The 15,004-nt window shown below is 43.0% G+C and overlaps 1 protein-coding gene across 1 annotated transcript in view; it reads right to left on the bottom strand.

Moving 5' to 3' along the window:
• The window catches only part of LOC142840377 (fibronectin type III domain containing protein 3C1-like), a 39,806-nt gene extending 35,658 nt beyond the window's left edge, over positions 1-4,148 (bottom strand). Inside the window, exon 1 of the mRNA XM_075956929.1 lies at positions 4,082-4,148. Within this exon, the coding sequence (XP_075813044.1) occupies positions 4,082-4,148 (67 nt within the window). The remainder of the gene's footprint in view (positions 1-4,081) is intronic.
• Positions 4,149-15,004: the final 10,856 nt, after the last annotated feature.

Below are 15,004 nucleotides of genomic sequence, written 5' to 3'. Positions count from 1 at the left end.
GGAGACAAACTTCCTCTTTCCTAAGACCACTCTTCAGTAGGCAGAGCTTCCTGCAGTCAATCGTCAAGGTCTTACCACAGCCTGGAACACTGCTGTCATCATCTATCATGACTCTCTATACACCTATAGCATCACTCATTCCATCTTCTAGGTCTGAAGAGAATCACATTTCCTTACACCAAAACCATCACCATTATCAATGAGAGGCTTCTCTTCTCCCCCTGGAAGTATCCATTTTTGCTCCAAAGGGACGCTATTACATACTGCAAAGGTCATCAGACAGGCAAAGGCTTTGGCACCTTTGGGAATTGAATGACCCATTGCTGGGTTGCCCTAGCAGTCTAGGGCCCATATATTTCACTATCTCTTTCCTTTGTACACATTGCTTCTCTCCTCACCCCACCCCATCTCACAGGCAGAAATTCAACCAGAGCTTGATTTTCAGGATCCTTTGTGGAACCTCACCAGAAGACCTAGCTTTGTATCCCAAGATTGCATACTGGAAGAGAAGAAGGACTGATGAAATCCTCTCTGATCCCCTTCCCAGTCTCTCCTTGCTCTTTCTACTCTCCCTCCCCCTCAGTCAGTGGTCCTCACTTAAATACCTGAACCAGACTGTGTTACTATCCATCAGCGAAATCCAGTAACTCCTTTTTGTTTGCCTCATTTTGGTACTGTGTTCACATGTACCTGGTGACTGATCAGGCTTTCCTGTCCCATATCTGCTTGACTTTCTTCAACAGGGAAACTGTACTATGCCCAGTAGAAAAACCCTGAAATCAAGTATGTGCATGGCATCGCTGGAGTTGAGGCTAAGATTTCTCAAATCAGGCTACTGTAATGAACTTTCAGAGGTATGTAATGACCTGCCTGAAATCTTCTCAACATCTCCTCAGGAGGCCATAGCAAAGGCACTTTGCTTGGCCTTCCAAGTCACCCTTGGAGACATCTAGTCCTCTCTGTACAACTGCACCCTCACTATGCTTTCTCCCTTCAACTTTATTAATCTTTACTCACTCTTTAAAGACATGGTCTCTCTATGTATTCCTGGTTGTCCTTGAACTCACTGTGTAGACCAAGCTGTCGCTGAACTCATAGAGATTCACCGGCCTCTGCCTCCTGAATTGGAATTAAAGGTGGTGCTCCACCAAGCCCAGCCTCACACACCTCTCTCTCTTCAGTCTGCTGAACTCCTTAGATGAACCAAACTCTCAAACCTTTAAGCAATCAGAGACCCAAGCCTGATTCCTCAGCTTCCAACGAAGAGCTCTGTCCTGACTTTCCTTCCTCATGTCCTACTTTCCCACCCCTATTTCCCTTCTGTCCATTTACAACTCCATCTCCAACTGATATTACATTCTTCCCCACAATTTCTCTAAAATCCTATTAGTGTAAAATCCATTAACTTCAACTTAACATTGGAATTGTCCCTGTCCAGAATACCATTCCCCCTTTGTACCCTGTCACAGCACTAGCCTTTGGACCTTTCCTCTCCCTCTGGCTCATTCACTCTTAACACCAAATGTGAACACTCGGAAAGCTCTTCCAGATATCCTGCTTTGACGTCTCCACTGCTTGACCTACACCTCTGGAATCTTTTAGATTGTAGCTCCCAGGCATTCATGTGTCTTCCTGTTAAAAGTACAAGGGTTTGCACTCGTACGTTTCTCTGCCTCCTAGTCTCACTCTTCCCTCCTGACACACAAATCTCAACCTATACCTTGACCTCTGAGAGGACATAGTGGTCTGTGAAGGTAATTTTCCTTTTAGTAATCTTGGGGGTTCTGATGAATGTGGGTATCGGGGCCTCCAACCTGTGAGTAAGCCCTACACCAGTTAACATTTCAAACAAGTATTAGAGTCTCAAAGATGTTGTACATCAGTTCCGGGCAGTTCAAGACCAGATCTGATCCCTGGTGCTGCTGCCATGCAGTATACTGGATGTCAGTATTCTGGAAGCTACCCATAGGGTGAATTGTACACTTCTGAAAGAACAGTACTACTTTTTTTTAAATCAGGAAGTCAACTTTGTTAAACATGGACCATAAAGAATATGGGATAGAACCAGTCCCTTTCTATGCCCAACTCATGGTTGACATCTCCATTGTCCTGGCTCTTTTGATTTGCCACCTCCTTCTTCCTGATGATCCTCTCTGCTTCCCTTGCTTACTAACCTCTTCCAGAAGTTTTGGTTCACACAAACAATTTCATTTCTTTTAGCAGAGTGAACTCACAAGAACACCTCAAGTATGTCCTCTTGTTGGACACTCTTCAGTCCAGGTCTATTGCCCCTCCCTAGCAAGAAGTACCATTAGAGACTTGGTTTACCTGTCTTCCCATTGGGACTGAATTGAGTGACAAGTCTCATGATCAACTTGGCTTGAAAGCAGTCCCATTTCTTCTGTGCTGAGGCTGTCAACTGAGAAATGAAGGTACCAAGGATGCTTTGCCCCCATAACATCTGAGTTCACAGAACACAGGGTGCTTGTGATAGTATATGACAAGACCATGTCCTTTCTTTTGGGTCCAGTTGCAGTTGATTATGTGTGTTCTAATTGACTATCAGGGAACAGCTACAGGAGTTTCCTTCCTTGTGCTGACATGAAAGGCGAACATGGGATTCCAACCATCACACTCTTTTTTTTTTTGTTTTGGTTTTTTTCGAGACAGGGTTTCTCTGTGGTTTTGGAACCTGTCCTGGAACTAGCTCTGTAGACCAGGCTGGTCTCGAACTCACAGAGATCCGCCTGCCTCTGCCTCCCGAGTGCTGGGATTAAAGGCGTGCGCCACCATCGCCCGGCTAACCATCACACTCTTATTTACTCTCTTCTTCTATGACCTTATCCACATGCACTCATTTCTTATCTTTCCATCCTCTCCCTTTTGCTTACCAGGAAGGTTATTACTTCATAAACTAGGAGCCTTTCAAAATATCTTCTCATACTGGGTTGTAGCTGATGTTGACCCCCATTCATTCGTTGACCTTAACTGAGACTCCTATGGTGACACTATTGTATGAGACATAAAGTTGTCCAGAATTACACAGTACCACATTCATTCTCACATCTTTCTCATAACCCTACTGAATATATTTTGATAGTATAATACCCATCCTGCTCCTTTAGGGCTATGGGTGTCAACCCAATCATTTTTCATTTCCTTTTTTCTGTCAGTTTCACTTCTGAGAACTCTCTCCAAAACATGCCTATCTTCACAGTCTGGAGAGCCAAGCATTCCTCCTAATTGTGAGATCATTCACCTAATAGTTCTCAACCCTGAGTCTCTTCTTTCTAATATACCACCTGGACACCTCTTCACAATCTTGAACCTCCTAGGGATCTTTCTTTACCATTCCCTTCACCTCAAGTCATGAGACATTTTCCCTGACTTCTGACTCAAGTTTGTTCCAACAACTTACCTTTGCCTGCCCTCCCACAGAGATTCTAAGGGTCGACTGCTTTCGACAATCTTTCCCAAAGTTTTTTTTTCTCCTCACCAGCACCCCTCTTCGAGACATAGAAGAGCTGCTCCTTTACTTCCTCCTCCTACCCCCTCATACAGGGCCTTCAGATGGGTTAACTCCTCAGTTGTTCCCACACACCCAGTGGTCCCCATCCCTCCTTTCTCACACATCTGCCCCCACACCATCAAAAACTCACTTGACTCTTTTAATTTCAAGGGGGCTTCTTCACCTTGGCCTCCTGCACAGCCTCTGAATCAGGTCTTAGTTCTTCTAGCCCACTGCTGGAATTTGTCCCAACCTGTAGCCTGTTTCTCTACGCAAACAGACGCTATATATTTGACCTGTTGCCTTCTGTCCTTAACTCATGGCAACTGCTATTCATCACAGCTGTCAAACAGTCATCCATCTGTTTTTTCCTGTCCTCTCCTCTATTTCCTCCTTTGCCTCCAGCCTTGTCACATCGGATTTCTCTCCCTTACAAAGTCTGTACAGCTCTTATCTCAAGTATCCCTGACACTCTGCTCATAGCCACAGACACTCTTCTTCTGACACACGTATACCTCATCATTACTCCCTGACAGTAGTTGAGGCCCTGAAAGTTTTTCACCAGAACAATACCACTCCCACTTCTGGAAGCCTGGATAAGTTGACTGATGGTAAAGGGTCTTTCTCGTTGGGATCCCATTGTTCGGTGATATCATGAGAATCTCAATTCCTTCCATTCTCAGTGAGTGTAGCGGGCAAGTTTCCTCATTCCTAAGTGGACTCCTCAGCAGGCAGATCTCACTGCTTCTGCTGGAGTCCTACCCTCAGCCTGGAACACTGCCAGCATTGTCTATCATGACTATACACCTATAGCATCATTCATTCCATCTCCTAGATTTGGAGAGAATCACATTTCCTTACCCCAAAGGCCATTACCAATGTCAATGGGAGACTTTCACCACCCCCTTCCTTGAAGTATCCGTATTGTCACAAAGGGATGCTATTCTCCACTGCAAGGGCCATCAGACAACAAAGGCTTTGGCATTCTTGGGAGTTGAATGACCCTTCGTTGTGTTGTTCTAGCATTTTAGGGTCAGGATATTCTCCACTATCTCTTTACTTTGTATACATCATTTCTCTCCTCAACTTAGCTCACAGAGGCAGAAATCTACCAGAGCTTGAATTTCAGGAACCCTTCTGGTGTACCTCACCAAAAGTATGCACCTTGGTATTGCTTGACTGCATCCCAGAGGACAAGGAGGACTAATGGCTTACTCTCTGATCCTTTTCCTGGTCTGTCCCTGCTTTTTCTATTTTCACTCCCCCTCAGACAGGGGCCCTTACTTCCATATCTCAACCAGACTACCCACCAATCTTGTGAAGTCCTGTAACTCCTCCCTGTTCTCCTCACGTTGGTAGTGTGTTCACATGTCCCTGCTTGCAGATTGGGCTTTCCTGCAATTTGTGTTTTCTCAAGAGGCAGACCGCACTATGACCAGTAGAAAAACTCTGAAATTGATTATGTGCATGGGATGATGGTTGGAGTTTTGGCAAAGACTTCTGCAATCAGGCCACTATGATTAATTTCCAGAGCTGTCTTACCTGCTACAATCCCCTCAACATCTCTTCAGGAGTCCATACCAAAGGCACTTTTGCTGGCCTGCCAAGTCGTCTTTGGTAGCATCTACTCCTGTCTTTACAACTGCACTCTCACTATGCTTTCTCCTTTCCACTATATCAACTCCCACTCTCTCTTAAAAGACAGGGTCTCTCAATGTAGTTGTGGCTGTCCTAGACTCACTATGTAGACTAGGCCTCCACTGAACTCTCAGAGATTCACCTGCCTCTGCCTCCAGAATGCTTGGATTAAACTTGTGTTCCCCCAATCCCAACCAATCAACACACTTCTTTCTCTTCAGTGTGGTGAAATTGTCCTATCCACCAAACTGTCAAACCTTTCATCAATCAGAGATCATAATCTGATGCCTCAGCTTGCAAGGAAGAGGTCACTGTCCTGCCCTTCCTTTCCCATGTGTTACTTTTCCCACCTCTGGTCTTCCTCTGTCCCTTTCCAACTTCCTGTCCAACTGATATTTGATTCTTACCTATGATTTCTCTGAAATTGTAATTTTCTAAAATCCATTAACTTCAATTTAACCTTAGAAGTGTTCTCTCCAGGATTTGGACTCCCTCTAGGACACTCTCTCTTAACACCAAATGTGGACACTCAGGGAAGCTCTTCCAGATACCCTGGTTTGACCTTTTCACTGCCTGGCATATACCACTGGAATCTGAAAGATTGTCAGCTCACAGGGTTGAACGTGTCTTTCTTTTCATTGTACAAGGGTGTGCACTCTTAACTTCCTCATCCTCCCAATCTCACTCTTCCCTCCTGACACACAAACCTCAATCCATATCTTAACCTCATTAGTGTTGGTTGAGTTGTTGGGGTTTTCTGTCCTGTCCAGTTCCCACAATCATTAAGTCCCAAAGAAATCACACAAAGGTCTACATTAGTTATAAACTGATTGGCCCATTAGCTCAGTGTTCTTATTAACTCTTATAACTTTTATTAGCCCATTATTCTTATCTATGTTAGCCACATGGCTTGGTACCTTATTCAGTTAGACAGTTACATCTTCCTTCTTCTGTGGCTGGGAAAGGTCTGCGTCCTCCTCACAGCATTCTCCTGTTCTCTTTGACCCGACTTTACTTCCTGTCTGGTTGTCCCACCTATACTTCTTGTCTGGCTACTGTCCAACAAGGTTTATTTAAAATGTAATTGACAGAATACAGATAATTGACCCACACATTAGGGCATAATTGACTGTAAAGGTGATGGTTTGGGAACCTCCAACTTGTGAGTAATCCTTCACCAGTTAACAATTCATTCAAAAATATTAGAATCTCAAAGATGTTGTGCATCAGCTGCTGGCAGTTTTAGAGCAGATTATGATTCTTGGCTGCTGGTCCCATACAGGATGTCATATCCTGGAAGCCGCCCATAGGGCTATATGTGCACTTCTGAAAGAATAGTTCTATTTCTTATCAGTAAGTCTGCTCTGGTAAAGATGGAGTACAAAGAATAAAAAATAGAGACACTTCCATTTTGCAAACCCCCAACTCAGGATTTGCATCTTCCTTGGTCTTGATGTTTCCCTTTGCTGCCTCTTTCATCCTCCTCCTCTGCTTCCCTTGCTTGCTAACCTTTTCCAGAAGTTTTGGTTCACACAAACAATTTCATTTCTTTTAGCAGAGTGAACTCACAAGAACATCTTGAATATGTCCACTTCTTTGACACCCTTCATTCTATCACCCCTTCATAGTAGGAAGTACCATGAGAGACTTGGTTTCCCTGTCTTCCCACTGAGACTGAATTGAGTGACAAGTTTCATGATCAACTTGGCTTGAAAGCAGTCCCATTTCTTCTGTGCTGAGGCTGTCAACTGATGAATAAAGTTACCCAGGATGCTTTACCCCTTATCACCTGAGCTCACAGAACACAGGGTGCTTGTGATGGTATATGACAAGACCATGTCCTTTCTTTTGGGTCCAGTTGCAGTTGATTATGTGTGTTCTAATTGACTATCAGGGAACAGCTACAGGAGTTTCCTTCCTTGTGCTGACATGAAAGGCGAACATGGGATTCCAACCATCACACTCTTATTTACTCTCTTCTTCTATGACCTTATCCACATGCACTCATTTCTTGTCTTTCCCTCCTCTCCCTTTTGCTTACTAGGAAGGTTATTACTTCATAAACTAGGAGCCTTTCAGAATATCTTCTCATACTGGGTTGTAGCTGATGTTGACCCCCATTCATTCGTTGACCTTAACTGAGACTCCTATGGTGACACCATTGTATGAGACACAAAGTTGTCCAGAATTACACAGTACCACATTCATTCTCACATCTTTCTCAGTAACCCTACTGAATATATTTTGATAGCCTAATACCCATCCTGCTTTTTTAGGGTTATGGGAATTAACCCAATCATGTTCCATTGCTTTTTTTTTCTATTAGTATCTTTTCTGAGAACTCCCTCCAAAGCAAGCCTATCCTTACAATCTGGAAAGTCAAGCATTTCTACTAATTGTGAGACCTAGTACTCCTCAATCCCGAGTCCCTCCTTTCTCAAATAACCACTGGTCATTTCTTCACAGTCTTGGACCTTTGGAGTTATTTCTTCACAATTGCCTTTAAGCTCAAGTCCTGTGGCATTTTGCCTGACTTCTGACTCAAATTTCTTCCATCAACTTAACTTGACTGACATCCCCCAGGATTCTTAGAGTCCACTGTTTTGGACTAACATTACCAAAGTCCCCCTTTTCCCACAGCACCCTTCTCCAAGACATAGAAGAGCTGCTCCTGTACTTCATGCTCCTACCCCTTCATACAGGGCCTTCAGTTGGGTTAACTGTTCATTGGTTCCCACATATTAATGCCCCATCCCTTATTTCCTTCTTTCTCACCTGTCTGCTTCTGCTGCATCAAAAATTCACTTCACTCTCTTAATCTTAAGAGTGCTTTCATTAATGTGGGATTCCCTTCTATATTCCTTGAATACCATTGGTTAATAAAGTAACTGTCTTGGCCTGTGATAGGCCAAAAGAATAGAGCTAGGTGGGGAAAACTAAACTGAATGCTGGAAGAAGGAAGGCGGTGTCAAAAAGAAGCCATGTAGCCCTGCCAGAGATGGATGCCAGAATGTTAGCTGGTAAGCCACAGCCATGTGGGAATATACAGATTACTAGAAATGTGTTAAATTAAGATATAAATGTTAGCTAATAAGAAGATAGAGCTAATGGACCAAGAAATGATTTAAATAATATAGTTTCTGTGTGATTAGTTTGGATCTGAGCTGCTGTGCAGCTGGGGACCAATGAGTAGCTCTTTCTTCAACAAATTGGTGCCCAAATGGCCAGCTAAAATCCACGTAAAATCTGAGAGGACTTGAAAAGGAATTCTATACACTAAAAAAACCTTCAGTTGCATTTATTTTCTCCAATGGGTTTTGCTTGCTGGCAGCATGCTGTGGCTCTTTTAAGAGAGGTTTTCCTGATTCAGCAAGAGCAGAAAAAAAGCCATGGTTTTGAAATTTTGGCTTCCTGGTTTGCCAGAATAAATGACTCTGGCTCTTTTGGGAAGTTCTGCTATGGAGCACTTGAATGTGGTTTGTGGGACCAGGTGCTTTTATGACTGCTTGGGAAAGTAGCTGAGACCATGCCCACAGCTCAGGGCCCCTCCCACCACCCCACCTGGGCAGGTGGTGGGATCAGGACTGCTAGGAGTGCACAGGCAGGAGAGCATGGCAGATTCCTGTTGTCTGAGGTTTTCTGTCCTGCCCAGTTTCTGCAATTGTTAAGTCCCAAAGAAATCACACAGAGGTCTACATTAACTATAAACTGATTGGCCTATTAATTCAGTCTTTTTATTAGCTCTTATAACTTATATTAGCCCATTATTCTTGTCTAAGTTAGCCACGTAGCTTGGTACCTTATTAGGTGATGCAGTCACATTCTGCTTCTTCTGTGGCTGGGTCAGGACTGCAGACCAAGCTTTCCTCTTCCCAGAATTCTCCTGTTCTCATTGACCCACCTCTACTTTCTGTCTGGTTCTTCCGCCAATACTTCCTGCCTTGCTACTGGCCAATCAGTGTTTATTTAAAATATAACTGACAGAATACAGATCATTGTCCCACACCAGATTTCTGCCGCCATACACAGAGACCTGTTTTGTTATGTGTAATGTTACTATGTTAAAGTTAAAACCTTCTTTTTATCTAAACAAAAGGGGAGGTGATGTGGGATTCTCCTCGCTATGCTGTGAATACCACTGGTTAATAAAGAAACTGTCTTGGCCTGTGATCGGTCAAAAGAATAGAGCTAGGCACAGAAAACTAAACTGAATGTTGGGAGAAGGAAGGTGGTGTCAGAAAGAAGCCATGTAGCCCCACAGAAGACGGACACTGGAACTTTACCTGCTAAGCCACAGCTACGTGGCAATCCACAGAATACTAGAAATGGCTTAAATTAAGATATGTGTTAGACAATAAGAACATAGAGCTAATGGGCTAAGCAGTGTTTTAAATAATAGTTTCTATGTGATTATTTTGGATCTGAGTGCCTGAGCAGCAAGGGAACCAACAAGGGGCTCTCACTCCAAAGTTTCTTCATCATGTTCTTCTCACATTTGCCTCCTGAACAGAATCTGGATCAGGTCTTAGTTCTTTTAGCCAACTTCTGTAATTAGCTCCAACATGTAGCCTGTTTCTGTAAACACACTGATGCTGTATATAAGCCCTGTCTCCTTACGTCTCTAACTTCAGGCAACTGTTATTCCCCACAGGTTTCAAACTATCTTTTATCACTCTGTTTTTTTCCTGTCCTCGCCTCTGTTTCTTCCTTTTGCCTCTAGTCTTGTCCCAATGGCTTTCTATCCGCTACAAAGTCAGTACGGTTCTGTCTTCAGGTATCCCTACCACCCTGTTTCCAGTCACAGACAGCATGCTTCTTATGACTTGCACCCCCCTAATTAATCCATGACGGTAGATGAGGTCCTTAAGGTTCTTCACCAACACAATACCATTGCCAATTCTGTGACCCTGGATAAGTTGATTGATGGTAGACCTCTCATGGTTCCCCCTTGTTGGGTTTCCGTTTTTGAGTGATATCGTGAGAAGAGAATTTCATCTGCTTCCATTCTCCATAAGTGGAGGAGGCAAGCTTCCTCCTTCCTAAGATCTTTTCTCAGCAGGCAGAGCTTATTTCACTCACAGGGTCCTACCCTCAGCCTGGAACCCTGCAGACATTTTTTCTCATGACTCTCTTATATACATATAGCATCATTCATTCCATCTCCTAAATTTGGAGACAATCACATTTCTTTCCATCAAAGATCATCATCATCTGGTGTGGGAAGTCCTGTATATGTGTTGCATTCATTGGTTAATAAAGAAGCTACTTTTGGACAATATTTCAACAGAATTTAGAGAGAGAGAAAGAGAGGGAGGGAGGGAGGGAGGGAGGGAGGGAGAGAGAGAGAGAGAGAGAGAGAGAGAGAGAGAGAGAGAGAGAGAAGGCAGAGTCAGCATGAAGCCATGTAGCCCCCAGAGGAGAAAGATGCTCACCACCCGGGACCTTGTTGGTGGGCCACAATCCTCATGATAAAATATAAAATAATGCTAATGGGTTAATTTAAGATATAGGAGCTAGCTAGCAATGTGCTTTAGTGATTGGCCAAGCAGTGGTTTAAATAATATACTTCCTGTGTGATTATTTGGGATTCTGGGCAGCTGGGAAATGAACAAGCAGCCTCCCACAACAACCATCATCAATGACAGGTTTTTTTTTTCCTCCTCCTGAAAGTATCTATTTGCTCCAACAGGATGCTATTATACACTGCCAAGGCCATCAGACAGGCAAAGACTTTGGTACCCTTGGGAACTGAATGACTCATTGCTGTGTTATCCTAGCAGTCTGGGGCCAGGGTATTTTCCACTATCTCTTTCTTTTGTACATATCACTTCTCTCCTCACCTCACCCTTTCACACAGGCAGAAATTCAATCAGAGCTTGATTTTCAGGATTCTTTCTGGAACATCACCAAAAGACCCATCTTTTTATCCATAGGCTGAATCCCAGAAGAAAAGATGTGATGGAATCCTGTGTGACCCCCTTCCTATTCTGTCCCTGATCTTTCTACTCTGCCCTGCCTGCAGACGGGGGTCTTTACTTGTATACCTCAAACAGACTGTCTTACTATCCACGAATCCCATAAAAGCCCATAACTACTCCCTGTTCACCTCATGTTTGTACTGTGTTCACATGTACCTGGTGACAGATCAGGCTTTCCTGCTCCATATCTGCTAGGCTTCCTTCAACAGGGAATCTGTGCTATGCCCAGTAGAAAAACCATGAGATTGATTATGTTTTTGTCATGGCTCAAGTTGAAGCAAAGATTTCTCAAATCAGGCCACTGTAATACATTTTCCGAGATGTCTTACCTCCCTACAATCCTCACAACATCTTCTCAGGAGAACATAACAAAGGCCCTTTGCCTGGCATGCCAAGTCACACTTGGTGGCCTCTTTTCGTTGTTCTACAGCTCACCCTCACCATGCTTGCTCCCTACCACTATATTAACTTCCACTCTCTGTTTAAAGACATGGTCTCTCTATGTACTCCTGGTTTTACCTGAACTCACTGTGTAGACCAAGCTGGCAAACAACTCATAGAGATCCACGTGCTTCTGCCCCCTGAACCCTGGAGTTAAAGGTATGCTCCGCCAAACACTTCCACTCAACACACATTTTTCTCTTCAGTCTGGTGCACTCCTTAGACAAACCAAACTCTCAAACCTTTAAGCAATCAGAGACCCAAGCCTGATTCCTCAGCTTCCAACAAAGAGCTCTCTGTCCTGACTTTCCTTCCTCATGTCTTACTTTTCCATCCCTATTTCTCTTCTATCCTTTTCCAACTCCATCTCCAACTGATATTTGATTCTTCTTCACAAATTCTCTGAAATCCTATTAGTCTAAAATTCATTAACTCCAACTTAACCTTGGAAGTGTTCCCTACAGAATATCCTACCCCCCCCCCCCGTTGTATCCTGTCACAGTCGTAGCCTTTGGACCTTCCATCTCCCTCTGACACATTTACTCAGCACCAAATGTGAACACTCAGGGTCACCTTTCCAGATACTCTGCTTTGACCTTTTCACTGTCTGACGTACATCACTGGAATCTTCCGGATTTGTAGCTCCCAGGCATTCATGTTTCTTCCTGTCAAATGTACAAAGGTATGGATTCTTGCTTTCCTCTCCCTCACAATCTCACTCTTTCCTCCCAACATACAAATCTCAATCTATATCTTGACCTCTGATAAAACATACTGGTTCATGAATTTGGTCTTCCTCTTATTAATCTTTGGGGTTCTCATAAAATTGGGTATGGGGACCTCCAACCTGTGAGTAAGCCTTCACCAGTTAACACTTCTTTTCAAACAAGTATTAAGAGTCTCAAATATGCTCCTGTCATTTCCAGAGCAGATCTGATTCTTGGCTGCTGCCGTCCAGGATGTTAGTATCCTGGAGGTAAACCACAGGGCCAATTGGGCACTTCTGAAAGAACAGTACTACTTTTTTTTTAATCATCAAGTCAACTGTGATAGACATGGACCATAAAGGATAAGGGATAGAACCACTGCTCTTCTGCAGGACCCCAACCCATAGTTGGCATCTCTGTCCTGGCTGTTTTGCTTTGCCATCTCTTTCATCCTGAATATTCACCTCTGCTTCCCTTGCTTACTAACCTCTTTTAGAAGTTTTGGTTTACAGGAACAATTTAATTTCTTTTAGCAGAGTAAACTCACAAGAACACCTCAAATATGTCCAATTTTTTGACACCCTTCATTCTAAGTCTATTGGCCTTTCCTAGCAGGAAGTACCAATAGAAACTTGATTTCCCTGTCTTCTCGATGAGACTGAATTGAGTGACAAGTGACTCATGATCACCTTGTCTTGAAACCAGACCCATTTCTTTTGTGCTGAGGCTGTCAACCTATGAATGAAGGTATCCAGGATGCTTTAGCCCTTATTATCTGAGGGTGATTGTGATGATATGTGACAAGACCATGTCATTTCTTTTGGATTCAGCTGCAATTGACTAAGTGTTCTAATTGACTATCAGGGAACAACTACAGGGGTTTTCTTCCTTGTGCTGACATGAAAGGCGAACATGGGATTCCAACCATCACACTCTTATTTACTCTCTTCTTCTATGACCTTATCCACATGCACTCATTTCTTGTCTTTCCCTCCTCTCCCTTTTGCTTACCAGGGAGGTTCTTACTCCATAAAGTAGGAGCCTTTCAAATTATTCTCTCATGCTAGGTTGTAGCTGATGTTGACCCCAAATGCAGGGCATAACTTAACAGTTCCATCTATAAATTTTGTTCTAAGAGAGGGTATTTGGGCTCTTTCAGGTACCAGGTCTCAGTGTATTGGCCCAGGCACTGAATTCTAAGAACAAGTTTTATCCTCACATTCTTTCCCTGCACCTCAGTCGGTGGGATGCTCTTGCTGCTCTTCTGTCTGAGGTTGAGAGTTGGCTGGTGCACATGGTTCCTCAGTTACTATGCTAGGGAGGGGCCAGATGCTCAGCCTGAGACCAGGGGTTAGCGGGACCCTGCTTGGCATTGGGTTTCAAGTCTACAGTCTGGATTTAATTCTCTTTCCCAAGTGGGAGGTGTCTTCAGCTGAACTCCATGGAGGAGAGGGAGGCACACCATAGGCAACTCTTTCCTTTCTGCTCCCTTCACTGTTTCTTTTATGGACCAGCAACATTGAGACTTTTCCTGATCTCCTGGGGGCCTATGTACACAGATAGGTTCATGGATCATTGTTTCAATTGGTGTCTGCAGAGGAGATGATCACTGGACCATCTCACTCAGTTGCCATCTTTCTGACAACCCTGTAATACATCTCACTGCTTCATTGGAATACTTTCAAATGTTAATTCACTTTATTAACACTTAATAATTATATGTATGTATATATAATAATAATTATATGTATATATGAGGCACTGTGTGATGTTTTAACAAATATATGCAGCATACACTGATAAAACTATGTAATTATCAGTATGACACTTACGTTTTGAGCCTCCTTGTCGGCCTGACTTTTTTATACTTTCAGTTTTTGAGCCTCTCTTACAATTCTTCATAACATTCTATTGTTTAGATCACTATGCTGTGGATCAGTATGAACCATTACTTCTGTCTGCCTTCCAATACCCCTTAACCAACCTCTATCCTTCCCTCTTCTCCTCTTCCTAATCCCCAGTGCTCTACAATCTGACTTCTTCCGGTTTCGGAATAAGAGCAACAGATTTCTCTTTCTGTTTCTGACTTATTTCAATTAACAGACTGTCGTCCTGTTTTGACAGTTTTGCTACAAATGGCATGTTTATGTTTCTTTATGACTGAGTAATGCTCAATGTTGTACCTATTATATCAGCAACAATTTCTTAATCAATGGGCATTTACTATAGACAGTACTGAAATACTGTTTAATATTTTTTTTCTTCTCTAATGTCTAATCTATCACAAGGATTAAGGAAATCAAGTAGAATGCAGGTAGAACTTGGTTTTCTGTAATTGTTTTATGGACCAATAGTTATTTATTTAGTGGAAACAAAATGTTACCTGTTACATGAAGGCAGTCACAGTGCATATAGAGAAGCAAGACTGAGCCAATGTCTATCAAAATGTACTGGAAATTTTATATTATCATTTATATCGCTTATCAGTGCCCAGTAAAAGGATATGTCATAGAATATGACAAAATTGTCAGTGGTAGGTATCTTCATATTGAACTTAAGTATTGTTTTTAAACCCACAGAAATATGAGATAGCATTTAAACATTTTCAGTGAGTGTGGTAGCTTGAAAGCAAATGCCCTACAAAGTGCGTGGCTCTATTAGGACGTATGGCCTTGTTGGAGGAAGTGTGTCACTGTGAAGCTGGGCTTTGAGATCTCATATATGCTTTAGCC

The sequence above is a fragment of the Microtus pennsylvanicus genome, chromosome X, assembly GCF_037038515.1.
Source record: "Microtus pennsylvanicus isolate mMicPen1 chromosome X, mMicPen1.hap1, whole genome shotgun sequence".
In the NCBI taxonomy this organism is placed as follows: Eukaryota; Metazoa; Chordata; class Mammalia; order Rodentia; family Cricetidae; genus Microtus; species Microtus pennsylvanicus.
This window is presented reverse-complemented; position numbering and strand designations above follow the sequence as displayed.